We start from the raw sequence: 26,521 nt of genomic DNA, 5'->3' as shown, positions 1-26,521 counted from the left end.
ATAAATAAATCTGCACGGATTTTCCCTTCCATATGCTTGGGTGCCTTTTATCTACTCGCTAACCTTTTTGAGCGCTCTGGGCCGTATGTACACGCATCTAATACCGACCTCACCCACTCCTGGCCCACTTCGGTCGGTTTTTCGCGTGATAAAATCACACCAGCCAGACCGGCCGGCGTATGTTGTTTTGGCGTACCTAGAGCTCCGATTGGTTCGCAGCTCTGCGTGCCGACGCGAGATGCGATGTTTATTTTCGTTGCGATAGAAAGTGAAATTTCGCTTTGACCGGCGGCGTTGCTGCGATCGGGCCAGTGTGGCTAAGTCGTGGATTCTTTTTTGTTTCGTAGTTTATCTTTAAAAATGATTCTTTCATTTTTAAATCTTACGAAAAAAAAGTGTTTACGCACATTTCCCCATTCCTAATCGCTTGTGCGTTGTATGTTACGGACAAAACCAAGATTCTTGTCTAGAAGAGATCACCCAGTTCTTTCAGTTCGATGTTGGGATACGCGCATTGAAATAATGTAACGTGCTGTTGATGAATTTTCTCGGACCAACTGGTGACCACCAGCTCAGCAGTAAGAGGCAAAAGGTTGAAATTAGGCTGAACAGATGATGATGATTAAATTTAATTTGGCCGATCGTCGCATTCTGTGACGGCTGTTGATCGCGTAATTTATTCGGAAAACGTGTGCCCGAACATGAGGGACACTCCCGACGGACGAAAATGCAATCTCCGCTACGGATCTACTCGACAGCTATGTACCTTGCATTCGAATCAGCGTCGAAAGTTGAAAACCGGGCAGCGTTCGTTGACATGCGGCAAATTTTGCTATCCAACTGCAACCGTGAGACGAATATCTTTTTACATGTGAGGTTGATTTTGGCTTCTTGTTCCAAGTTAATTCGGGTACACTCGATGACAGGGACAGTATGATTTATGTTTCCGACCATCACTGGAGAACGTGGGTTCTCTTGGACGCGGTTGATAATTGGGTAGATTCATTGAAATACTCGTTTTTTGAAGCTACTTGTCGGTATGAAACGACTGGTCTATAAGGCGCGCCCGACACGATAACTTTAATTGCAGCAATATGTTTTCTGTGCTCCCATGAGAAAGATTATCAGCGGGCCGACAAACGCAGTTTGACAAATGCAACTGTCTTCGCCCATAATTAGAGTAATCCATCAGTAACAACACTGCATAGGTTATTGCAAATTTTTAACTTCAACGACTTGATGGGTGAACGAATTTTAAATACAATTTTTGCCAATTTAGTGATTATGTTTACTATAATATCTTATCGTACATCTTATATAACGAAATCTATCAGTATTTTCACTTTAATTATATTAATCATATCCAAATACTCCGAATTGGATTGAAACTAAGAAAAATTAATAAAACAATTTAAATCTTCAAGTGATGTTTCCACAAAATCCCTCTGCTATAACACAATGAACCTGAATGAGTGTCAATGAAGACATTGTGCCTGATTGGCACAACCTTAGACATTGATGTCATATGTAGATCACCGATGACTGGTAGACGCCACCGACTGGTTGATCGTCAGCAGCAGTCTCACTGGGCGCTCCAGTAATCGAAAGGAATGAACCGATTGAAAGCATTTATTATTCACGTTTGCGTTTTGACGCATGCCTGTCATTCTTCACCCAACCAACCCCACTGACGACAGAGCGGCCAAATGATTGGCTTCCAGTGTGGAAAACTGTCTATGGCTCACAGTGTACAAACGTAATTCGTTATTCCGTCGTACGAACCACACAGCGAGGACTTTATGTTAACCTCTGCTTTCTGTTGACAGTTGAACGGTCTATAATTCGCTCCAGTCATCGATGAAGGACTTTTATTAGGTAGATTGAATTACGAATCACACAGAAAATAGCCCCAGGGAATGGAATGAGCCACATCGTTTGTTATGTGTGTTTTGGAGGGTATTGGAATGGATGTCTAGACGCCTGGGTGTCGAATGCTAATTCAAAGATATATTTTAATTAGCGTGGCACTAATTAAATAACAAAACTAATGATAAGAAAAGAGTCTTGTTTTTTTTTCGTTACGTTATCCTTTCTCCTATCGAACCTTATTGAATTCTGCGTCACCGAAGGAGGTTATTTATCGTAAAGTTGCACGAAAAATGTATCTGCCTGTGGCACAGTATTGACCTGTTCAATGGATTCTAGAGGGAACCGTACCAAATAAGATGCTAATTTATTACAACCCACTGCAGATTTGACCGTTGGCGAATGAGTACAGTTGGTACAGTGTCCAAAAGTAGTGCGAACTTTTTTGTGCGGCTGTTGATTTTGGAAATACAAAGCCAACTGTTTTCACAAGGAGGTCCTTTTTTGGATCAAGCTCAAACTTAAAATAACACTCGAAACTCAAAACCACTCGAACTGCTTTGGCGTTATTAATATAACTTCTCACACACTCCCATTTCCTATTCGTCCCGCAATCGTATCCACTCACGACGATTGATTTGTAGCATATCATTTTTTATGCCTTCTTTGCGTCAAAGCTGACACCGCCAAAGGCGAAAGTAATTTGTGCCGCAGTCAATTCGGCTAAGCCGCCCTGGTGTGGGTTTTTTTACAGAAGTTCCCGTTCCAAAAGTTGCATGAAACGATTTTGGCTCAAGGGTCGTAATTGAGCTGAGGGTTACGTTTCAGCGAAAAAGTTCGTCGCTGGTGTCTGAATGTAGTTGAGTCGGTTTGCAGACGTGCGAAATGAATGTTTGTTTGCATCATTAAGACGTTTGCTTGACGAGCTCCAAAAAGTTTACCGAGGTGCAGAAGCAGTTTCGGGATACGTTGATTATAGTATGCTGTAATGATCGTGATCATACGCTTGCAGCTATATAACATGGACAGCTGGAGAGACCGATGTCGTTGTTTGAATTCAATTAAGATCCTTAACGAGCTATGGTTTACCACCTACTGCGCGAGCAATCACAAAAAATGTGTAAAAAGCACCAGATAGCTGACTCTTGGTCAGGATAGTCCGTGAAATGAGTCCAGTGTATCGTGTATGTATCTGAAAAAGAAAAAGTTAAGTAGAACACAAATATCGACCAAGGAAACCTGTTATTTTTGCAAGGAAAAACAAAACAAGCCATGTAATTCTTTAAATTACTTTCGGATACTTACATAATTACATTGACGCGTCGCGGGTCGTTATTTTACAATCGGAATTCGTTGTTTTAAGAGAAAAATATGCGCGAATTCATTAGGATTTCTTTATTATGTTCAAGAATGGTATTTTGATATGTTTGTTTTACATTTGTTATCTAAGTTTGACTGATTTTAAAATTGAAGTTGTTGATTGTTCCGTTTTTTAAGGAAAAAAGGACAATATTAAATTCAAGTCATCTTTCTACTCTGTTCACGTTCGTCAATGGAGAGGACCTTGACAGACACGTTTGCAATATACACATGGAGAACCTTGAGGATCGTTCCTAGCTTTTGGTACTTGTGTTGCGATCATTAAAATTTAACGAACCACTCCATCGAACCAGTTGTCATGTAAGGATTGTACAATGTACAGAAACCAAAACAAACAGGAACTAAACCCTACACGCAAAGTGGTAAACACGTACCATGATTTTATCCAGAATCGAAAGTGTCAGTAAATTAGTCTTGAATGATCTGAAGCGTCGTAACAAACTTGTTAGTGATTACCGATGTTAAAACAGCCTTTGACTAATGTTATGTCTTTAGATGTTCCCTACCAAATCTCCACTACATCGTGTCGAGACAGCGTGTAATAACAAACAACGTGTGCGTTAACCTGTGTTAAAAGAGACCCATATTAATGTGTCATTAAACTACAAGTTTCGTTTGAGTGTGTGATTTAATCAGTGCCTACAAGCTCCTCGACCGTCGAAAGATTTTAATGCCACCGAGACATAATGTTGCAAAACCCTACAGTGAAATCCATCCGATGAGCAAAAACGTCAATTACAGCTCCTGAAGCAGCAAGTGCTTGAATTTCTGTGATTGAGTCGAAATGTTCCAACACCATTCGATGGTCATAATTGCGTTATTCAGTAGCCTTGTGGTTGTGTATATGTCGATCTGACAGAACATCTTAATCGTTAGCTTCTGTGACATCTGTGGAATCCGTAGCCTCTTGTGATGATTAAAGTGGATATAAAGGGGAAAAAATAAAGGTTAAACACAATACGTGTTCCAGTGCCTGCAAGCTTTGGGTACCTGTTGACTCTGCTGGTGATAAGTGGTGTCTTTGTCCATTTCTGTTCATCCTACTGCAATACTGTCTAGGACGTAGTGATCACATTCCCGTGCCGTATTCGGACGCATTCCTGAAGTTTTGAATTGGAAAAAATCGGGATTCCTGTGCCAGTCAAAAATGTCATCGTCCAAGTCACAGACGATGAAATCGACACTGCATGGAGGAATTCTGGGTAATAAAAGCAACAAAAATGGCAACACGGGCAATGGCAGCAGTGTTGATGGTCGTCCAGTTGCTTCTGTTGCGCCGGGAATTAGTACACTGGGCAGTAAGTACGATCGAAGTATCGAGGATACGGTGGTAGCATTGCGCCGTGAGCTACGCACTGTCTACGAAACATTACGCGAACAAAACGAGAAGCTAGTGGATCTAGAAAAGGATGTACGTGATCGGGATATTAGCATTCGCTATTTGAAGAATGAGTATCGTAAGCTCAAGGAGTACTATCAGAGCAATAAGAGTGACTTATCTGTGCCACCGAACTTTTCGCTGAATGGAGGCGCTAATAAGGAGAATGGAGCCTCGAACGTTGATGACTTGTTACAGAAGATGCAGAAGGAACTAAAAGAGAAAGATGTGATGGTCCGAGAGCTGAATCAGAAGGTGATCCGGCTGTCGAATAATCTCATCTTCGTGCAAAAAGAATCCCTTAGCAAGGACGATCGGCTAGACGAATTGCAAAATGAGATCGACAAGTTCCGTCAGGTGGTAAGTAGGTCAGTCAGGGTGACTCAGACGATCAGCCAGTGATATTTTCATCACCCTACACTCAGGTACGTCCCATCACAAAAGCAATGATCGAAAAACGCTGTTCCGAGGATACATTCGACAATTGGTCACCCGGTGTGGAGAATACTCGTGTCCTGCCAGTCAGCGAGCCACGCATCAAGCGCCAAGCCATCAGTGCGGAACCATTATCCTCATTAGCTGGAATGCAAGGCGATCTCATCAAGATTCCCAAATCTTCATTGTAAGTGCAATGTGTATGGGTGTGTTCATGGGTGTTGGAAAGCCAGGAAATTGTAGGCTTGAGTTCCTTGCATCCATGGTGGTAATATTCTCACGCTATAGACAACCGATTGTTTTGTACTCTCTGGGTGTATTAACCGTCGTCAAGCTGTAGTAAGTTCCGCGTGGAACTTGATTCTGACAGATCGAAGGATAGTTCGAAAAAAATGTACCAATGGTGTCAACTGGTTTTCTCCGTTACAACGTTTCTCAGAGAGTGTGGGCTTTTCCGGTGACATGTACACTGTATTATTGCGTGAGAAACCACATCTTGTTGGTAGTATCGGGTGCCTTTTAAAGACTGAAGTTAAACTGGATTCCAGTTCAAGATATTCACATTTCCCGAAAGTTCCTTCCAGAAATGTTTTGGTTTTGTTTTCTATTGCGATAAAATTAATCAATGCATCGAGCATATATCTTGAAATGATCTCTTGAAGGATGCGATCTTCCACAACACCCGTGTAATGGTCGAATCGTACCGTGAATTACAGTTGATCGTTTCTTTGCCACGTTCGCGTGCCTGTTGGTAGTTAATTAAAATGTTTACATTCCCCCCCTTTTCGTGTGACTCCGGCGTATTCGTCACGCAAATTAAGCCGCATTAATTCTGCCACTGATTAGACCACAGTTACCCAGGTCCTTGCCTACAGGCCTGACGCTCTTGATCTGGTGATTCTGAGCTATAGTGCGCGTACCCAACTGTTATGCACTTGTGCTATGTTCAAACACCCGCCCCCAGGTTTGCATGGGCTATGGTAACGACAAGTGGACACTACGCACTTCGAGTCGATGTGCACAGGTATTGCAAACGTGACTACGAACCGTTTCATTACGATCGATCTGCATCGTACGCAGTGCTAATATAGATGAACGATTTAATTCAATCTAAATTAATAGCTCCCTACTGATTAAAAATAATACAATCTGACACGGCACGGCGCTATGCGATACCGGATTTGCAATTAGTGTCGAAGATGAAAGTAACTTTGGGAAAGATGATATTTATATAAACAGATACGCGTTCGCGCTATGGAATTATATTTAATACTCAACATACTAGAATAACTACAAACAACAATTTAAGGTGCTTTTTACCTTGATTGAAGAAGAAAATGTCGTTACTTACACCAACATGAACGTCGTACATCTTCAGCTGGTCGTAAGTAATATGTATGATTAGTTCATGTTGCTCCCCAAAATGGAGCGTTAAATAAAAGTAAGAATAAAAACGCCGTAAACCATCGAAAGTTTGCCTTAAGCAGGCGTGAGTAATCAGCTACTAATTACCTCATTAATAATTGTACTCACGTCACTAGCGGGTGCCGCAAAGGTCGTCATAATTCATGCAGTGCGCACACGTTCGATGCCGAGGCCACACTCCCAAAAACAGCGCTTGTTAAGGTTTGGTAGCTCCACTGCTCGAGGGCTTTTATTTGGCCGAGAGGAGAAAATTCCCAGACGGGCTCTCAAGGCTGCCGGGCTCGGTGAAAAGGAGTGTATTTTAGGTGTTACAGGTATTGTAGAACGATTCCTTTCAGCACGTGCCGTACCCAGTAAGTCTGTCAGCCGTCTAACATGTCTGCGTCCCACACAAACTGTACCGCGAATATGTTATTCCGCCCAGAAACGGCTGACATTTGCACTCCATGGGAACCGCGTACGCCCATGTGGAAAATGGCATACACGACACAGCTTGCAAACATTACGCGACGTTGCTCCGAAACTCGACTAGCTACGACTCCCTTTCAGTATGCAACAAACGTCAGGTAGGGCCTCATAACCTTAAACCCACGTGTATGGCCAAGAGCCGTGATCCAACCATCAACCCACCAGGTTCCGTCATCCAGCGCTATGCACCGGTTCATTCGTCAGTTCATATGTTTGTCTTAAAATTTATGCCCGCAACTCCAACAGTCATCGCTTGTCACCATTAAACAACTATGACAATTTCATTAAACACCATCTCGCTTAAGCTGTCGTTCGACTGTACACCTTGACTACAGTTGGGAACGGCATGTTCCGCACTTACTACGATCATCTCATTAACCTATGGACAACAACCACCGTTATGTCGATCCCCCACACTTGTTTTATTGATATTGCGATCTTTCGCTAAATGTTTTATGCGTTCGCTACTTTCGACAATAATCATAAAAATTAATAACTTCAACTGCTGAGCGCGGTAGCCCAACGTCGCCGTGAAACATTGTACTAGTCCGGTAGCGTAATGGTGTTCAATTCGATGGATTTATTGTCCGGTTAAGGTACCAGGCGGGTGACAGTTTTCATTACCCTTTTGAATGTGTGGGTTGAAATGGTTCTATCTTGGCAGGCGGTTGGACAAGACATATTGCGAATGTAGTATTCAGTTTACATTTCCGTGTTATTGAACTTCCTCAAATAAATCAAAGTCACGAGTCCTGAAACCACCTGAATACAGTTAGAGTCACGAAATTCGAAGTTAATCAACAGTAATAAAACATGCAACGTCTTATTATATACATCGATAAGCTAATTGCTACGAGATGGCAATCTTTTTAACATTGAAATGATTTTGCACTTAAAATCGATCACACTTGATTGATTATTGCAAACGCTAAAATGGACATCTGCACTCACTGACACTAATTGTCTTACCGGTCGACCTTTTCGTGAAACACGTGAAGTACGATTACGTTCATTGCTGTCGCACTTCAATTCGATCGTCAATCGATCATCTTGATGCTATCAGGGAGTAGCAAATAAGGGAGCATAATTCGGCAACGCCCGGAGGTTGTCTCACTCTTGTACTAAACTGTTTTGATTAATGGGCTTTTATGTGTGTATTTTTCTCCTTCTAGATCCCGTGAAATAATCAAATCTGCCATCCTGGATAACGATTTCATGAAGAACCTGGAAATAACACAGATACGTGAGATCGTTGATTGCATGTATCCGGTACAGTATGCTGCTGGGAGTCTCATAATTAAGGAAGGCGATGTTGGCAGTATTGTTTACGTGATGGAAGGTAAGTGAGTTCACTATTAACAAACAGCTTGTATTATTGCAATTGAGCCCAGAAATTACAAAAAAATAGTACAAATGTTTAAAGATATCATTTAATCAGTTTGAGCAGTCTAAGTTATGTTTGACTTTACCATAAAGTTAACATACCTATATATTCGGCTGCTTCTTATGGTACATCGGAGATGCTAGTGAATTGAACTGCATTACAATAGGGTATTTAATAATAGATTTGCCTTACAACTACATCTTTTTTCTTCAGTATTTATGCAACGTTATTCAAATCAGCAAATGAAAAGTGAAATATAAATGTAATTTATATTTCTTAATCAAAATTCCTAAATATTCAAAGCACGACAACCTTTCAAAATTTAGTTGAGAAACTTTGATCATGAGCGCCTCCAACCGTTGCGCGCATTGCATACTTTTAGGCGTATATTCAACAGTAACCTGGTTGGCTGTCGACTTTGTCGACATTAACGTTATACGCATTCTTGCATAACCATAGCAATTTTTAGGGATTGTTTTTCGATTAAAATAAAATAATTAAGCAATTATTGAACATATAAAAAAACAGGATATTGAACATATTGAAAACAGTATTTTGTTATCTAATAATATTTATGTGTAATTCTAGTATGACGGATAAAACAATTTTCACTATTTGAATAATTACACTGTTTTTTAGGACGTAAGTCTTTGCCATACGCTTGGTCTGAGTTTATGTTTGTAGAGTGCTCTACGTAAACAGGACTGACTATTCTGCTCTAAGTAGTTCAAATCAAAATTGCACGACTTAGGAGATGAAGTCAAATAATACCTATTTTTTCTATTATTTGTTCCATTATCTTTAATTGAGTTGAACATTGAGAGTTCAACAAATAGACTTCTCGCGTATACGAAACTTCGTACTTCTCGTATATTGAAAAATAAATTGCTGAAATGTTGTCATCACGAGTGATTGTCAAAATGAGTAATGCATTTGTGCAACATCCGTCTGCGTCTGCATAAGTGAAGAGTCTTTTCCGTCGCGTTTTTATTTCGTTGCAATCGGATGCCATGTAATCGTAAATACTGCTAACGCGACAGATTTTCCAACATTTTCACTTTCTACTATCATCTCCGAATGTGTTGTAGTACTGTCGTGATCGATGATCTTACTGTGCAGTTCGTCTCAAGCGAAAAAGACAGACTTGTACGACGTGAAAGAAGATTTTCGCATTTTCGCATCGTGCTGAAAATATTACCCTACCGCAGAAGACGAATGGTTACCTTGACGATGACGGCAAGCGTCGGCTTGGTCGGCAAATGCTTTCGCTTTCAGATCAAATGACAATCGATAAGTTATCTAACCATCGGCGCTCCAAGCAAAGCATCTTGCTCGTTTCAAGAAGAAAGTAATTGGCAAGGAATGTTTACCTTTCGCCAAAGAAAGTTTAGTTACAGATGAAAAATATGTTGGTCAATTGAAGCATTCATTGTCGTAGTTAGGTTCCTGTTTTGAATCAGCGTTCGACATCTTTTAGCGATTGTGGGTAGATGATCATTACAGTTTGTAGATAATAACCATGAATAGATGATTGTTTGTTTATTGATGTTCGGTCTGCAATATAAGACTAATCATATTAAGCTTATAATAATGTTTAAAATCCTAGAAGCTAAACCCGATTACCGAAGGTATCAGTCCACCGTTCCCTTCGAATAAAAACGCATCTATTAAAGGATAAGGCGTGGTAAACATAGTAGTAAAATATGCGAAACATGGTACGCAATCAGATGAAAAATTAGGACCTGCGTTCGCAAAGGTTTGCAAACAAATTAATCGCCATCCCTTGTTCGTTACGAGCGGAAGCAAGCGGATCTGCAAAACGTCGCGTCGAAACAAGTCTCTGACACAAAACGCAACATAATTTAACACTCCACTAACGATTTCATCGTCGCGATGCAAATGACCGTGAGCGTTTTTAGGTGTCGGCATTTCCGTTTCTTCCAATGCCTTTCCCTATTATGTGTTTACCTCTGAACGCATTTAAGATATGTGCGCTGTTTATTGTCCGATGGATTTTCTGATGTATTCTAGAGAATGAGAAAGCGAAACGAAGACTGGTTCGATTAGCACTTAATGCGATGGTATTAACCATTGGAGGTGTTCTTCACGCGGTTTTTTGTGTTCCACACCTAGTTTGGTTCGAATTTGTGAAGAACACCTACTCAACCTTTCGTTTAAGGGACGTTGAATAACAAATTGTTACCTACGGTTTATTTCCTGTTCTGCACATATTGCGTGCCATTAAACTCACTAAAAGTAGTAGTAGAGCGATTGTTGATAGACATTCTCTTCATTGAAATTTTAATGACTGACTACTCTGAACTTCTGAGTTCATTGTTATTGTGTTATTGTCTTATTAGTCGGGTAAGTCTTAACTTCCTCCTTGAGGTGAGTTTGTAGATAAATCTTTAAAACGTGTTACATTTCTGTGTAAACTATCATACGGCCAAGTGATCCTCTTGAAATATTCTAGAAATAGTGATCGAAGGTCTAGGCGAAGGATCTAGGATCTCTAGATTCCTACAGTTCGATTGTGATGTTTACTACCGCTAACCCGCTCGTTGACTGCACAGCCTATTACGTGACTAAGAACTCGTTTACAGCTTTTCCAAGGTCGTAGCAAAGAGTGATGACGGTGCTATACTTCACTATACCAAGCTTGGTTTTCACACTATCTTCGGAACTGTGGATTGAAAGCTTGATCGTATGTTGTGTCGCTGAAGAACCCAGGTGTGTGCATTGTTGATACCTTTGCCTCACCCATACGCCCTTACGGCACGATTGAGCTATTAATGCTGGTAGCATTATTATTGTCGCCTTGAAGGACGTTGACTGTTTAAAGCCCGCCGGCACAATAGTACATATTAAATAGAATGCAATTCCGGATAACAAATTCAAGTTTACGAAAAGTTCGGAATCTGTTTCAATCTTACCGTTATGGATCCATTCCTTCGAACCAAACAACAATAACTAACGTTCGTTGCTTGTCACACCAACTCACCTCTGTTTGTACAGCTCGATCGTACACTTTATGGCACGAAGCGCATCGATCTCAAACTTATCATCTTGTTCTTCCCCGGGTGTATTTAGAGCTGTCAGCCACAGAACAATACCCACCCCTGAGGCACTACGAGAAGGCTTACCGCGATCCAACAACATTTCGAGTGACGTACTATGTCGTACAACTCCACTCACATTCACAGGTCATCAGTAAAGGTAGATGCGAAAGAAGTTGCAGCACAAATGCCAGGGCTGCAGTTGGTAAGACGTTGAGCCGGATCCGTAGATGAAGAAGTGACCCACCCGATTGGATTGCTATTGTTGGGTCGGCAGGGTGCAATCAAGCGACCGATTCGGCAATCGGCATAGATTTGTTCTCACGAGATTGCGAACGTTACGAACAATTTCTATACTATGGAACTTTGCACCAGGGGAAGTTTTAGGGCCGTTTTGGGTAGCAGATGATCGTTTTATGAACGAGCATAATGGTTCACCCGGGCCCTCTAACCTTATAATTGAATGTTTTTGCGTGCTAATTGTTTCATTAAATTAGTACATCGATATTTGGGTAGATACTAACATAGAGTCGACTGTGGAATTCAAACGATCCTTCGTTCGTCCGAATGTTGAAAGAAGTGATTTTTTAAATATATAACCGCTTTTACGATGGAGTTTCGAGTTCTTGCTTCATTGGTAACATTGAAGATATCTGATTCACAGGATATCTCGTGAAAAAACGATCGTTCATTATTTAACATGGATTAAAAACCTTGAGTAAATTGTTAAACTCCATTTGCGTTTCTATTTGTTTTATTTTATTTTCATCGTTTGTTTTCCAACTTTGAATCATTTTTATTGTGCTTTTTAGGGTATGTGTGTTATATTTACTATTTACTATTATTTATAGTTTATTTATAGTTTTACTATTTTAAATGTTTAACTATTACTTGGATTAGTTTTGCTTCAAAATCATCCTAAATTATAAGAATGTGTGCATTTTATTCTATTTTTATGGTGCTTTAACTTACTTAGCAATTTGTACAAACATTACAACCGTTTATTCGACCGTTTACCGTTTGCTATCAATTCTGTTGTTAACCGCTCTCAAAACCGGCCTTTTGTGATCTCAAAAGATCACTCTTGGTGCCTTTTATCAGAGTTTGTTTACAACTCGCGCCCAGCATACGAGATTACTAAAGCAGTAGAAAAATTGTGGAGCATAACAAGCACCATTGCGTTAGTCTTCGCACTTGCCTCATGGACCCAGCTGATTGTAGTGCCACAAATGCACCAAAGCTCAAACATCGCTCTCTCTAAAGCGTTGAAGAGATCGTCAACACCGATCGTACGCACGCACTGCGCAGCATGACAGCCCAAAGAGAATAGCCACCCCTAAAAGCGGCACAAACTCTCGCAGCTTTCGTGCGGTTCGGACACGACCGTTCGGTTCAGTCACGTTTCGCGTTCCGACGGCAAAGCAACACGCGCGAGCTACGCCGAGGTTCGGTTTCGCGTGCGCTCCTGTCTTAGTTTGTTTATTTTCCGTTGGTGTACGTCACCTTATCCACCAAGCACCACTGTGCGTGCGTGCAAAACAGAGGAATCGAAAGCAACAAAGAAGCGGACAACGGGATCGTACCGTGGGTTGGCACGCGGATCGGATGCAAAGTTTACGACCAATCGCAGCCACGATCACACGCACACGTGCGCTTTTGGTAGTGCGGTTTTATTGAAGTGTGTTTGCCGTATTTTTTCGTTCATGGGCTCTGCAGTCAGTGGCGATTGTTTGTGTACACTTCGGTAGGTGACGATCGATGCGAGTGAATTGTGGTGCAGTACCAGCATTGCAACAACATTGTAAACGCCTGCAGCAGTAAAATCAGCATGGCGAGCTGTTAAATGTCTAAGAGCAAACGTGTTGGAAGTGAGCGCGCAACCTCGAGATACACACAAAAAAACCCGTTCTTAGCCCTCCACAATCTCACCCATGCCTTGTGGGGCTTTTGTTTATTCAGCTTGTTTCGTTTGAGTGCAAGGGAGTGATCTACGTATTTGGTGATTATTGTGGTTCTGTGTCCCGCGTTCAACTCAGCAATTTCAACAGTTTCCTCTACAATATCTCCAACGCTGGAGCTCATTATTACATCAGATGTGAACAAGGAGTACGATCTTTCAAGTCTAAATTCGATACTTTCGTTCGTGAAAGTGTACTTGCAATGTATCGAAAGTGTAGATCAAAGCGGAAAGTGACAGTGAAGGACACCGCTGACGAAGCAGTCTCGGGGAAGATTTCTTGCATGAAAACTTCTCCCTTCACGCACGCCACCATTCGATCATACTGCAACTTTTTGATTGAGGTCTTGCATTCAAGGCTCGAACGTTCCTCGAATCCAGCCGGTTAAGTGTTTTCACTCACCCTGAGGGTGTAGAACAGCTTCACTACTCACCGCCAATCGCGTGGCATGGCCACCGCATGGTCCGAGTCTAGTGACCACATAAAATAGTCGTCATCCCTCGCCATTGCCGGTGAGACGAATGACTCGCCCATTCGCCCCAGTCTTTGTGGAACGCTATGCTTCGGACAAGGAAGTCCGCCGATAATGTCGTGCAAGGAAAGAAGCAAACCCGTATAAATAACCGGTTGGAGCAAGAGTGGGTGGTAGTCAATTTAGCTCTCTACTACCTCCCGAACTTCTCCTTAGTCATGGGTCTGTAATGGAAAGGACGTTGGCGGACCTAAGCATTTCATCATTCTCAACTCCCCCGAAGAAGAGTGTCCGTGTGGCTGAGTAAGCAAAGCACAATTCGTCTTTGCACAAGCTTATGTCATGCTTGAAATGAGCATTCACTGTGTTGGTGTGTGTGTGTCTGACCACAGGCAAAAGCATAGGTGACAACTCCTTTTCCTAAGGCCATCTGAAGATCGACTGCACATGCACAGCGGGGTTTTTCCCTTAGGGTGGTGCGCTTCGTTTCAAAAGTCTGTAGTCCAATTTTTTCCCATTCACTCCGAAACGGTCGAAGGTAACGAGATTTTACGTTTCTTTTAGCTGCAAAACGGGCATGGTTTGTGTGCGTTGTGCACAGCACATATCCGATCAACAATCTCGGATTGGTCTCGTATGGTTCTCTCTGACTCGTTGGGCATTGTCTGTAGTGGTGGTACACCGTCATGGCCAACCAACAGTACTTCTGCAGTCTGCAGTAATTTCAAGTGTTGCTAGTTTGTTCTAAGGAAGGGTGTTGGTCTGGTACCGCCCCGTGCGGCCATGACCACCCTATGCGCTGTGAATAATTAACCGTGCGCATTGCAGACCGTGTCCTTAAAGATCATTTTGTATGATTGTTTCGTTAGCATTTTCTCCCCCTACCGTAAAGAATAGAAAGGGTAGTTTCGAGGACTGGTTGCTATAGATATGCAAACGTGAAGTGAACTCATACTATGAAACGTAAATTGAAAGCTTTTTAAGATCCCACTGAATGGAGTGCGTGGAGTAGCTAACTTGGTTTCAAGTCGCCTATCTAAGCGAATAACATAACTTCCAATCCAATTTGAAACTGATCGGCATCTTTATTCTTCGTCAGGTGATAATTAGGAAGGGATGAAAATCGATTACTCGTACGGCCATAGCCATAACGCCAGCACAATTAACGAATGACTGATTCCAGCTTGAATCACCTTTCAAACAATATAAGAGTCTCAAATTGAGACAACATCGTTCAAATTGAAAAGCCATTGGTTAATCGGTCCCGAATGATTGATCATCATAACAAGCGCCGGAGGCGTGTGCGTTGATGCGAATGGACAAACAAACCTTCCCAAATGTCCATCGCTTCCTTATTGTGCAGCAAAATAAAACATTATAAAGCGTTAGTTTTGTTGAAAAAATGAAGAACGATCCTTCCATATCCAACACACTATTATTTGTTTACCAAAGCTTTGGCCGTGTTCAGTGCTTCAAGTTCAGTGTGTTACACTTCATTTTCCAGTTCCTCCAAATGCCACACCAAATGGCATTTTAGCGATTTGCAATATGCAAGCGCTATGGGGCCACATGCCTTTGGAAAAATCCAAAAGCCCTTCTCCACGCGAAATTCTTTGCGCGAAAATGCGCTCTTCGTGCCCCTTTATATATTAAGCGATCGATTCCAAGATCACGTCTAGCGAAATCAAAATGCCGTATGTAGGATTTGAGGATGTTTGACGATTCCACTTTTGATACATGGGCAGCACGAACGTCGCGTGACTAGGCGAGTTGGCTTCACCCTGTTTAGTAGTAAACCCCTTTTTGAGCGTGCTGGAATGTGTATCTGATGCCGTTGAAGGGCTTCGAATTCCAACAAGCGTATCGAGGTGTACAGGCCGTTCGTAGAGTAATTGGACACTTCGACGGTTTTAAATTAATTCTTCATTAATTGAAGGATGCGCAAGACGAATCTTTACTCTTTGCTTTTACGCGCACTGTATCAGTGTGATGTGATCAACATCTAATTCGCAATTAATACGATCAAATTAACTGCTGTATAATGGATGTCCCAGTTTGTTGGTAGCAGCTGTATGTAGAGTAGAACTGATATTGTGTATAATTTTCATCTCTTCGCTAGGGTGGAAGCCTCTTTTTGGATGGAAAACAAATTCTCTCCAATGGTTTCGCTGCACACCGCTCCGGTTTGTTGACGTTCGACTTTTAATTAGTCTTGGTCAGCACACTTACGAATGGAATCGAATTTCACTTAACCGGTTCGGAACGCGCGCCAAAGAAATGCAAAATAGACAGGCGCAAAATCGATAAACTGTGCTCTTATATTCGGCGTACTGCTGTTTAACCTTTTGCTTGATGTGTTTGGCGATTTTCGATCATGTTGCGTGCGTATTGTTTTGCTTCGACTCCGTTGCTCCAGTAACCTATTTTTGCGCATTGGAAACAAAGCAATCCACTTGCGGAATTGGAATTGCAGTAAAATAATTAAATCCTTACGATTTGTGCTTAAAATTAATTTGCTCACGAATTTTGAGATTCCATGGCTGGATTCCAGCAGTTCTTATTTTATAATCCTTTTCGACTGTAGCATCTCTCATGAATTCGTTCAGTCGGTAAACGAAGGATTGATTAGAAACTGCATAAATAAATAAAATTATATGAAATGGCACGACAAAGGCAATAAACCTCAGAAAAAAAACTCATCGCTCTTAGCGGAAACTGGATTACTGCTGATCGCTACTTGAGCTGACATGGCGGCATTTTTTTTTAGTTGGCAAATTTGAGTTCGCGCAACTTCTTGCTCCATGCGCATACACTCACCTTATGGGCAAGTAGGGGACCTTGAAAACTCGTTCAGCCGAAGCGATCCGTCGTTGAAGCCGTACAAAGCAGGCGTGATCCAGGATGCGATCGAGAGTCGAGACTACGAGACGAACGAACCGGTTCAAGGATCATGCGTCGCTCTACCTCCCGTTGAACCGGAAAATGTCGATTTCGCTGTCCACGCGACGATGTCCAACAGTTTGGTAAGCCCGTACAGCCCAATTTACGCGGCTGTACACAGCTTTGGGCGGTCTTGCAGAAACAAAAACGTTCTAAAAGGGAAAGGGCTGTGCAAGTTCGTTGTATAATTTTCATTACTTAAATATCGTATTTACTTTGTAAATGTAAACCTTGTTAGTTTTACGTTTTACAAGCATGTGCTCACGCTCACCACTGGCCAACACACTCCTGTGTGCTTTGCATAAAAAAAATAGTCACACACTTTAAGCAGAACAAATTATACATGCCACAGCGTGCGCTGTCTCCACACCCGCAAAACAAATCGTGTTCATTTTTCGTTAGTCACCTTTAGTATTTCTAACGTTTGTCAAGGCTATGGGTGTGTTGAAATATTTCAAAATTCCTTCATAGTTTGCCAATCTCGCTACCCCTTCTATCACAGCGACAGATCAACAACATGTTGACTTTTTCAACGCCAAATCTTTAATCGTCACTCGAAAGCCACTCACGATTGACGTTCAAACATAATCTAAGTATGAAGTTAAAAATAAAGCTTCACTAAGATCGCATCTCACGGTGATATTTTTTGTGCACTTGAGATTCAGGGTAGAAGTAAATTGATTGTCGAGGTACCTCAGGATTGTTTTCGTGTTCGGCCACTGTTATCAGCGGTTCATTCGCGAAGTGTAACGTGACCCACTCCATGAACGAACGCCCATCGCACGGAAAATCCGTAATCAGCTGAAATCCATTGAGGTTATAGCTCGTTGATCATTGGGTTTACCTAAAAACCGACTCCACACAAAAGTGCCCTTGTGCTTTCGTGTGGTTGCGCCCGTGAGCACAAATGCGCTCATTGCTTTGAGGATCGTACTTCGAGCTTCACGCGTAGGTTCGTCGAGACATTGAGGAACTGTTGTGATTTTTTTCTCATTATTTGCATTTCTTTGTGGTGCAGCAGTTGTAGCTGAAGCGTATCAAATAAGATAATGATATTACATGTGGCGATCAGTGGACGAATTGCCTACTGCTAGTGATCGTGCAGGAGTGCAATCGTCACTCAACTCAGCAGAGTTTCGGTATGTGCAGTGTTGTGTTAAAAAATGTAAAATAATAGTAGCCGGAAAATCTGTAAAGTGTCAAAATTTTGGAATATCTTTCAAACCATCAACATGAAAGGTGCAGCATAGTGAAGATCAATTTAAATGCTCTTGCGTTTCAAGTGGATTTAGAGGCCTACAAAGTTTTGAGTTTGGTCCGCGGTTCCATCCCATTCAACATAAAAACTAACAATGAGGATCATACACCATCCAGGGCGTGCGATTGATGCGAGTCTTTCGCTCGAACAGCGCAGTGCAATGGGGGCCCTGTACGAGGCTAACTGGAACAAGGTACAGTCGAGCATGAATTCGCTGATCGAGAGTCATCATGAGGCAAACCCCTACGAAACAGTAGATCATCCAACGTTGAGACCTGTCAACCTGGAGTCCTATCGAACATCGGCCGTTACCGGTTCTTCTGAGGATGATGAAGGCCTCCCCGATGAGGAGGAGCGTGATTCGTTTCAGGAAGGCAATGGTGTGCTCAAAGCACTCAATGGATACCGGCCAGCTACGATAAGACGAGCTCGCCAGCGACAATACCCAGAATGGGACGAGTCAAAGGACCCGAAAGACTGCCTAGATGATCCAAACGCAACCAAATATCATACCGTCCGAGGACGGATGTTTGAAAATACTCATAAACCTCGGCCAGCTTTGCGAGGTTCCAGTATGGCTGAGTTCGATGCCGGGCATTACGCTAACTTACTTTCCGCGGAAGATCGTGTTCCGGCTGTTCCAGCGCGTAATTCAACCTTAAAACGTTCCAATACGGTAGCGGCACAAATTCCTGCTGCTCAGCAGAGAACTTTAGATCGACGGGAATTGTTTATGCATCAACAGCAACATCAATACCATGCTCCATCTGAGAATCGACCAAAAAAGGAACGTGTCAGGCAACAGACACCTATGGACGAGTACTCGGGTAATCTGCATCGGCCGGTCAGTCACTATCCTGACCCGATGGCGGGCCTCGACAGCAAGCTGAGATCTAGTGCGATCTGTGATAATGGTACCGTTGGTGTTCGGTATCGTGATAAGTCCAGCCCAGCCGACTATCGTCGTGGAAGCGATGACAGCGAGAGTAACCTATCGATCGGTGATCGTATGACGTCTTATCGTTCGGATAACGATCTCTGTTCCCAGATCTATCGGGAAGGCAGCCGGAATGGTTCATTGGCTAGTATTCCACGTGCAACGGCAACGCTCTCGCGCAATCGAACTATCAAGGGTCGTCCAATTTTAGAAGATATTCCAGCCGATTTGTTGCCGCGGTTAGAACCGGAAAAACCTAAGCGGTCTGGTAAAAAGGTCGGTTTCGGCAAGATGCTTTATAATACGATTTCGGCGGGTACGAAGTTCCCGCGTACATTGCTTAAGTCACACTTTGGAGCTGGTGTTCGCGAAGGTGGTGAGACATCCGAGTACGATAGCGCCACCGGATATCAGGATTCGCCACTCTCATCGATGACTTCCTCTGCGTCATCTTCCTCGTCCTCCTCGCCACCATCCTCCTCTAAATCGTCATCCTTCAAAAAGTTGTTTGGTGGCGGAGCAACTAGTAGTGGCAGCAGAAGTACTAGCAATAGTAGTACCACCAGCAATAGTACCACCTCTGCCACCGTGCATCAACAGCGCCGTACGCAGTTTAGTGGCGATTGCGATGATACGTTCATTATTTCCACACGTCACGGCCCAGTCGGTGGCAAGTTTCCCTCGCTGGTTCCGGTGCATACGTACGCACGGAAGCGACGCACTGGAAATTTGATCGCCAACGAACCCATCTACGGCAACGTAGAAGAGATCTACGCCAATCCTGACGGTGAGTTGCAAATGTCTCATTTTTCGGCAAATGTCTCATGAGTGGGTTGTTTACAATCTGTATTCCTTTTTTTCTAGTGGGTAGGTCTATCTTGTAAGGGGGAAACAACTATTACCATTGGAATACATTTCTGATATAACAATCTCGTGAAACGCCTTTTAAATCATTCCTATCGCTAAATCACTCTATCAAATGTCGTTTTTTACACAAACTTTCATCTCCATCATCATCAGCATCACGATGTATGCCTTCGTCACGATCATAACCATTAGCGCAGCACCCGGTTAGCCAGTCCAGCCGGATGCACCGAAGGGCATCCTGCTGTGTAACTTTGCAGTTGTATGCCTTTTCAAAGCTTTAAGATGGCTGGTGAGATGCAAAAAAATTCAACCATTGACGACTCATAATGGTGCCTTTCGAAAGGCTGTACCGATAACAATAAATGACGACGCGTACGTCTTTTCCATCCTTCGACTTCTTCGCCAACGAACCATCATCGTTTGTTGAGGAAGATCAAGAAAACAGATCCAGCCACCATTACCGCGTAATGTGGCTATCGTAGTACCGCAATACTCTGAGGGCTTACGAGGTTTCTGCGGGATGGAATCGAGCTCGATGGCTATTAGTCAGCAATGTAAACACTTGCCCCGTTGCAAAAAGTCCGGTTTCCGTTCCCAGTCGTAAGTTGATGTTTATCTTGATTTACGTTCAACGCGAAGAAAGGAAGTTAAGAGAAACATTAGAATTTACTTAACACAAAGGACTTGTGGCAAAGGGAAACGATATCCGCCGCCTTCGGATGAATCCTCTGTGAAAGGTCGTAAGATTATGACAGACTGTAGCTACTCAACGTTTGTATTGAAATATGAAACTTATCGTGCTATAGTCTGTTTCTTCATATCATATTATCTTCTTCCAAGTGCCTTTGTTGAGTTATAATTGCTACTAAACGTCTATTACTCGAAGCCAACCTCGCTACCGCTTCTATAACAGCTGAAATAGTACTCAAAATCATATTTCATTTCGAACATTAGGGTCTATCAAGAGCAATTTCTTCGCAAAGCATTACCGTGAAGTTGCCTAAATCCACAGCAATCCCAATCCCACAGCAGCACAGCAATGTAAGGTGAGAAAATAACGATCATCGCCTAGAGTTGTTCAAACTCTAGTTCGTTTAACATGGAAGAAGCGCTCCATTCGTACGTGGAAATAACTGTCCAGCTGCCAAACCATGGCAAAGTCATGTTACCTTTCCTTGGCGGGTTTTCACGTGCTTCCGTTTGTACACCGGAACACCATTTACATGACCATTTGTGCGATTTAACCGTTACGAGTGTTGCAAATAGATTTGATCCGAATGCAGCATTTGCTTTCCCGGCGCTACACGAGGACGATTTTGTAACGTGTGTAAATTGTGGAACCAAACCAACCAAAACGTTATGATTACCTGCAGATCGGACGATACGTACACGCTGCATTTGGTGCGAACTTGCAACCATCCGCGGCAGCATCGCCAACATGTACCATGCCTGACATCTTCCAAAACGATCCCCGAAAAAGGCAAAGAAAGACACCCGATTGGAGCAACCACACGAAGTTTCACTTTCACTTTCTTCCACTTCTAGTGGTCAGTTGAAACACGAGTATCGGCATCGCAAACAGGCTGTTTAGCACCCAGGGAAGCTTGGTGTTCGTTGATGCACCTAACATGATCGTATGCGCAAATAGGGACGCCGCTAGAGTCGATAGCCACGCAGCGCTCATCAAAGTGTGAGGAAGTTTCTGCTCTCTGGGCGTTCGCCCAGCCTAGTGAACTTTCGCCAAGACGCGCCTGATAATCGACGAGACGTTGTCCTCTAAGAGGGAAGTGTCATCAACCGATGATTTCAATCCAAACGAGTCGCCTATGGTTTCACAGGACAGACGCTAAAGGCCAGCGCTAAACCGTCGTCTCGTCAAGACCTGTATTGCGTCTTCCTTTTAACCTTTCACTACCGAAAGCTGTTGCGATCCGGGTGTCATCCATGCTCTTACGATGCCGGAGATCTAATCGAATGCATCCTCGCACGTCCGTCTCTCTCGTGCGGAAAGCTTTCGTAATTAGTCAAAACCTTGCCGATGATCATGATATTTTCGCTGATGATCGAGGTGTTCGGGGCTCGAATGTCAACCACCTAGCGAACGGATGGCGTTGCGCCAAATGAGGCTGTGTTCTTGGACGATTTAAACATGCTCGCTTGTTTCGTGACGTAACACGTATTATTATGAAAGTGGTGATAACCCATCAGCATCGTAAAGACGTATGAGAAAGCTAACCTCATATGAAGGCGATAATGAGTAAACTACAGTCAAACTTAACCGTACTATTTATATGACAAACTACTTTCGAATTTTTGTCGTTCAGTTTTTAGTTTCAGTTTCATTTCACGCGTTGATGAAAATTGATAATGTCATGCTTAGTTCATTATCACTCTTATAATGCCAACGCTTTCTATGCTCAGGCCCTTGGATTACGTCTTCATTTTGCTTACATTAATAGAAACTAAAGATTATGTAAGGATTCACCTAATTTTTAGCTATTCATTATAGAGCAATATTTTTAATGAATTAACTTCAAAATAGTGACTTAGAGTCGACTTTTTTATAATAATTTCCTGCGCTCCTATTTAATACATACTTAAGCAACATACAACGTGCACAACACAAAACGTTAAACTTTAGGCAAATGAAAATAACATGTTGGTCACGAGCGTTGTAATTTATTCTCACAGCAATTTTACGCTATTTAAGCGCAATTGTTGCTGACGCCGGAACAAATTAGACACCACCAAAGCTACACAGTGCCTTGCGTAGCCTCTCGACAAACTAGACTATGTGGTGATTTGATTTGCGATTTAATCTTGTGGTTGAAATTTTAGGAGTGTTATTTTTTCTCTTTTCTTTGGCGCATAGTAGGACTATTCTTTTCCCTACTTTTAAACAGGCTTGCGAAATGAAGAGCAATTTCTCAATCAACTATGAATGCCTGTTTCAAAAATTAATTGAACTGCGTGTTAAATGGATCTCGAACAAGGTTAGCAAATGTGTCTTTAAGATCGTAAGGAAGCTTTATTATGCGATCGTTTTCTACCATTTTGTCTGTATGATTTGCGGTGTGGTTTGTGGTTATGCATCTATTACCAGAACGGAAAGGTATGTATATTCATCGTCTTATCTTCCCGATATCTTTCACTCTACGGCAGAAAAAACCACACGCAATCCGACATCGTACAGAAGTTAAACTTTCACTCTCTACTAAAACACACACAGACACCCCCTACGAGACCAACCCCAGGCGCATCATGCATTCATGGATCAACTAACCGAAGAGGATTACGTAAACCGTGGTAGTGCTCTGCCGTGGCGAAAGTGTACTTCGATGCACCACACCACGTTCTTCTTGCCAAAGTTTTCGCACCACCTTTGCCGTGTTTAGATTAGAAACAGCTTAAGACCAAGTGCATGATGGCTGTGAGACGGTATGCAATTGCTCAAAACGCTGAAGATGTACCGTGTATAGCGCGAACGAATGGTGTTTTAGCCGTGACTATTGATTTCGAATGGAACGTGAGCTACGCTTTAATAAACGCAGATCCCCGCACACGATATGCATGTTTGCAAGCATCCTTTTACTTTCGAGGCACATTGTAGGAATGTATAAGACTGGTAACCCGATACGTTTCGGAATGGACATACAAAACCACCGAACCAAGGTATATTAGATTCTCGGTGTGCAAAGTAATTAATCTTTGAGGGTATTTTTTTAACACACACAGGAAACAATATTTGTTGAAGATGTTTAGCTATGAAAGTTATCTGCCATTGGCTGTAGCGATAAATCGGTTCTGAAGCAGTTGTTTTTACGATTATTCTTTAGTTTAGCATGCTTATTCCAACGATGGCCTTCATTGTGCTATACCTTCACCTATCTAAACTCGAGTCATGTGAAACATACGATGACTACAGCTACATTACAGTATACAGTAAACTCACATTACACATTTTATCGATTTGCAAACGCCTAATACATCTGATCTAACGAAATACAATATTGTAACTACTGCTTATCTTCAAAATGATCGTATCACAACCCGTTTTAATCCTCACTCTATACTCAATTAATTCTTATGAAAGATCAAATCTGCTTCTATCGCATAATGCAACACATTAGACAGTCTTAATTAAGGCCATGAGCCTTTCTTCACAGTGTCACTCTAGTGCCGTATGTATGGGATTGGAATTGAGATCGATAGCGGTACACTGGACTGGAGGCTCTAATCGAACTAGGGCTCTCGTTCCTCTATTCCGGTTGGTGGCTGAAGGGTGAGCTACGGTAGCATCCCTCTAGCAAGCTCCTACAGATCATTTTAGCTAGATGTTATCATACCACGTATCTTCTTCTTCATTTACATTCAGCATATGATCCGAGAAAGGTCTCACCGATCTCAAACTCGGCCTTTCTCAGGGGCACGATTATACGGCACGGCCACATTCCATATACCGGTTGATTCCATTCGTTGCATATTTCACAGAATGTGCATAAGTGGTGGTCATTAAAAGCGTCGCCAAATTTTCCTCCTCGCCGAGTGCTTCTGTCTCGTGGTGCTCTGATTACCATCGGTGTACGGTTCGTCTTGCATAGTGTGTCGTAAATTATGACACCGGCCTCTAGTGAGCCATGTACCGTGTAATAAGCAAGGTCTGCATAAATGGAGAGAGAATAGCCATGCTTCACGGCTGACTGTGACATTCGACGTAAATTTTTCACTATTTATGCGTTACATATGTTGTTTACATAGTGATACAAAATACTGTCTATAGGATTTGTGATCACATCATGAATGAGTCAGTATTATAATATTTGCATGTGATGCTACGGGTTGCTTAAGATGGTAAATAGTCAAATAACGTTCGTTTATGAGTTCTTTATTTGTAGCAAGTATAGTGCTCTTAGACATTTAGAGCTGTATCATTTTATACATTTATCCAAGGTAAAAAAAAAAGAAACAAACAAACTTAAAACCAAATATTTAGTTCTATTGACGACATTCGACGTAAATTTTTCACTATTTATGCGTTACATATGTTGTTTACATAGTGATACAAAATACCGTCTGTAGGATTTGTGATCACCTCATGAATGAGTCAGTATTATAATATTCGCATGTGATGCTACGTGTTGCTTAAGATGGTAAATAGTCAAATAACGTTCGTTTATGAGTTCTTTATTTTTATCATTTTATACATTTATCCAAGGTAAACAAACAAACAAACTTAAAACCAAATATTTGGTTCTATTGAAATACCAACCAAATTAGATATTGACAGTTCAGGTCTTCCAGCTTTTGGAATTATTGAATATTGCACGTCAGTCTCCTAACCTTGGTACACATTACTGATTTAATTGGAAATTCAACAGATGCTTGAGGGAGATGCAAAAAGTAACATATTGAACTTTCTCGATTAGACTAGATCTTATGCATATGGATATCTAAGGAGTTCCAAGAGAACGTTTCTGTACTTCTTAACGAACTTCTATGTGTTCAACTAAGATCTTAAATCATTTGCAATAAAGCTATAAACAAGCAAACAAACAGCTTGCTGTCCTCAACGTGTAATAATTACAATTGCAGGAAAAGAAAACTGTTTCAAGAGATGCAAAATTGATCTTCAACGGCCATGATGCATCTCTTTGTTTGTTGTTGTTGTTTTTTTTAATCCAAGCGAAGATGCGTCAAGGTCTGCGAAAGTCAATTTCTAAGCAATTTATTCGACATCCATCCATCTTCCATTCCTCTGCTTTTGGGGTAGCGATTACGATCCGTTTCCTTTTGCAGATTTATGCCATCTTCGGACTTGGCAATCGACCCAATCACTCCACGGATTTGGACCGTCTAATGGGGCGCTCGGAAAGCAAACAGATGCGCTCTGAATCGCAAAACAGCACCACCGAATAAAAGTAAAAGTGACTGGGCCGAGTTCAATGACGCGTTGTCACGTCGCTTAACCTTCGCACGGGTTAGTGTTTTCAGTGATTTATGTTTTCTTCCCACTGCCGGTGCATCTATTCCACGGCCACCGCATGAACCGCCAAAACCAAACAGCCGGAAAACGGTCGAAATAATGCTTTTGGTATCGCTTTCTGATGCGAATGTTCATTGCGCTTTTGCTCCGTTGTACCACTCGATATTTTTGCTTTTCTTTGTGTGTTTCGTTTTAGGGAAAAAGTGTTACAGGTATCCCATTGCGATCGTATTGTTTTCTACCGCTTCGTGGAAAATTATTCCAAGGAAGCCGAAAGATGAATTTAAAATCTTAAAGTGGACAAATGGCTTCATTTCCGCATTGGTCTTGGGATAGAAATATTTATTGAAAACTTCAACCCCTACTGATTCCTATCGCTGCTACATCTTTTGACTAGTCAGTTAACGGATCTCGGGAGAGAAATCACTCTCGAGATCTCCCCATTTGCATAGGCATTTCTATAATTTTAATTCTTCTACCGAAGGTTTTGCCGTTGATAGTTCTATTATTTTCCTTCGACCAAACCACCCCGTTAGTGGAGATAAACTTTCCATACGCTCTTTTATCATAGCAAAACTAGCAGAAAAAACATATCGACGCTAGCAAAACATCAACCTAACTGTGTATGCTAGACTCTTCAACTTGGTAAGAGTTATTTATTGTGATTCAAATTTTCCACCGCCTAGAAACCTAAAAAAATATCATCCATGCGAT

The 26,521-nt window shown here is 42.0% G+C and overlaps 1 protein-coding gene across 4 annotated transcripts in view; it reads left to right on the top strand.

Annotated features, from left to right (window-relative positions):
* The window catches only part of LOC128304957 (cGMP-dependent protein kinase, isozyme 2 forms cD4/T1/T3A/T3B), a 93,280-nt gene that overhangs the window by 44,399 nt on the left and 22,360 nt on the right, over nucleotides 1-26,521 (top strand). Inside the window, exons 1-2 of one of the 4 annotated variants that reach the window (XM_053042211.1) lie at nucleotides 5,121-5,246; nucleotides 8,125-8,291. In XM_053042211.1, coding sequence (XP_052898171.1) covers nucleotides 5,209-5,246; nucleotides 8,125-8,291 — 205 coding nt within the window. In that variant the 5' untranslated portion in view covers nucleotides 5,121-5,208. Of the gene's footprint in view, nucleotides 1-5,120; nucleotides 5,247-8,124; nucleotides 8,292-17,961; nucleotides 19,745-26,521 lie in introns of those variants that run through there. The other 3 variants (XM_053042208.1, XM_053042207.1, XM_053042210.1) reach the window with 3 other exon arrangements.

The sequence above is a fragment of the Anopheles moucheti genome, chromosome 3 (genome assembly GCF_943734755.1).
Source record: "Anopheles moucheti chromosome 3, idAnoMoucSN_F20_07, whole genome shotgun sequence".
NCBI lineage: Eukaryota > Metazoa > Arthropoda > Insecta > Diptera > Culicidae > Anopheles > Anopheles moucheti.
Note: the sequence above shows the minus strand (reverse complement) of the source record. Positions and strands in the feature narration are given on the sequence as shown.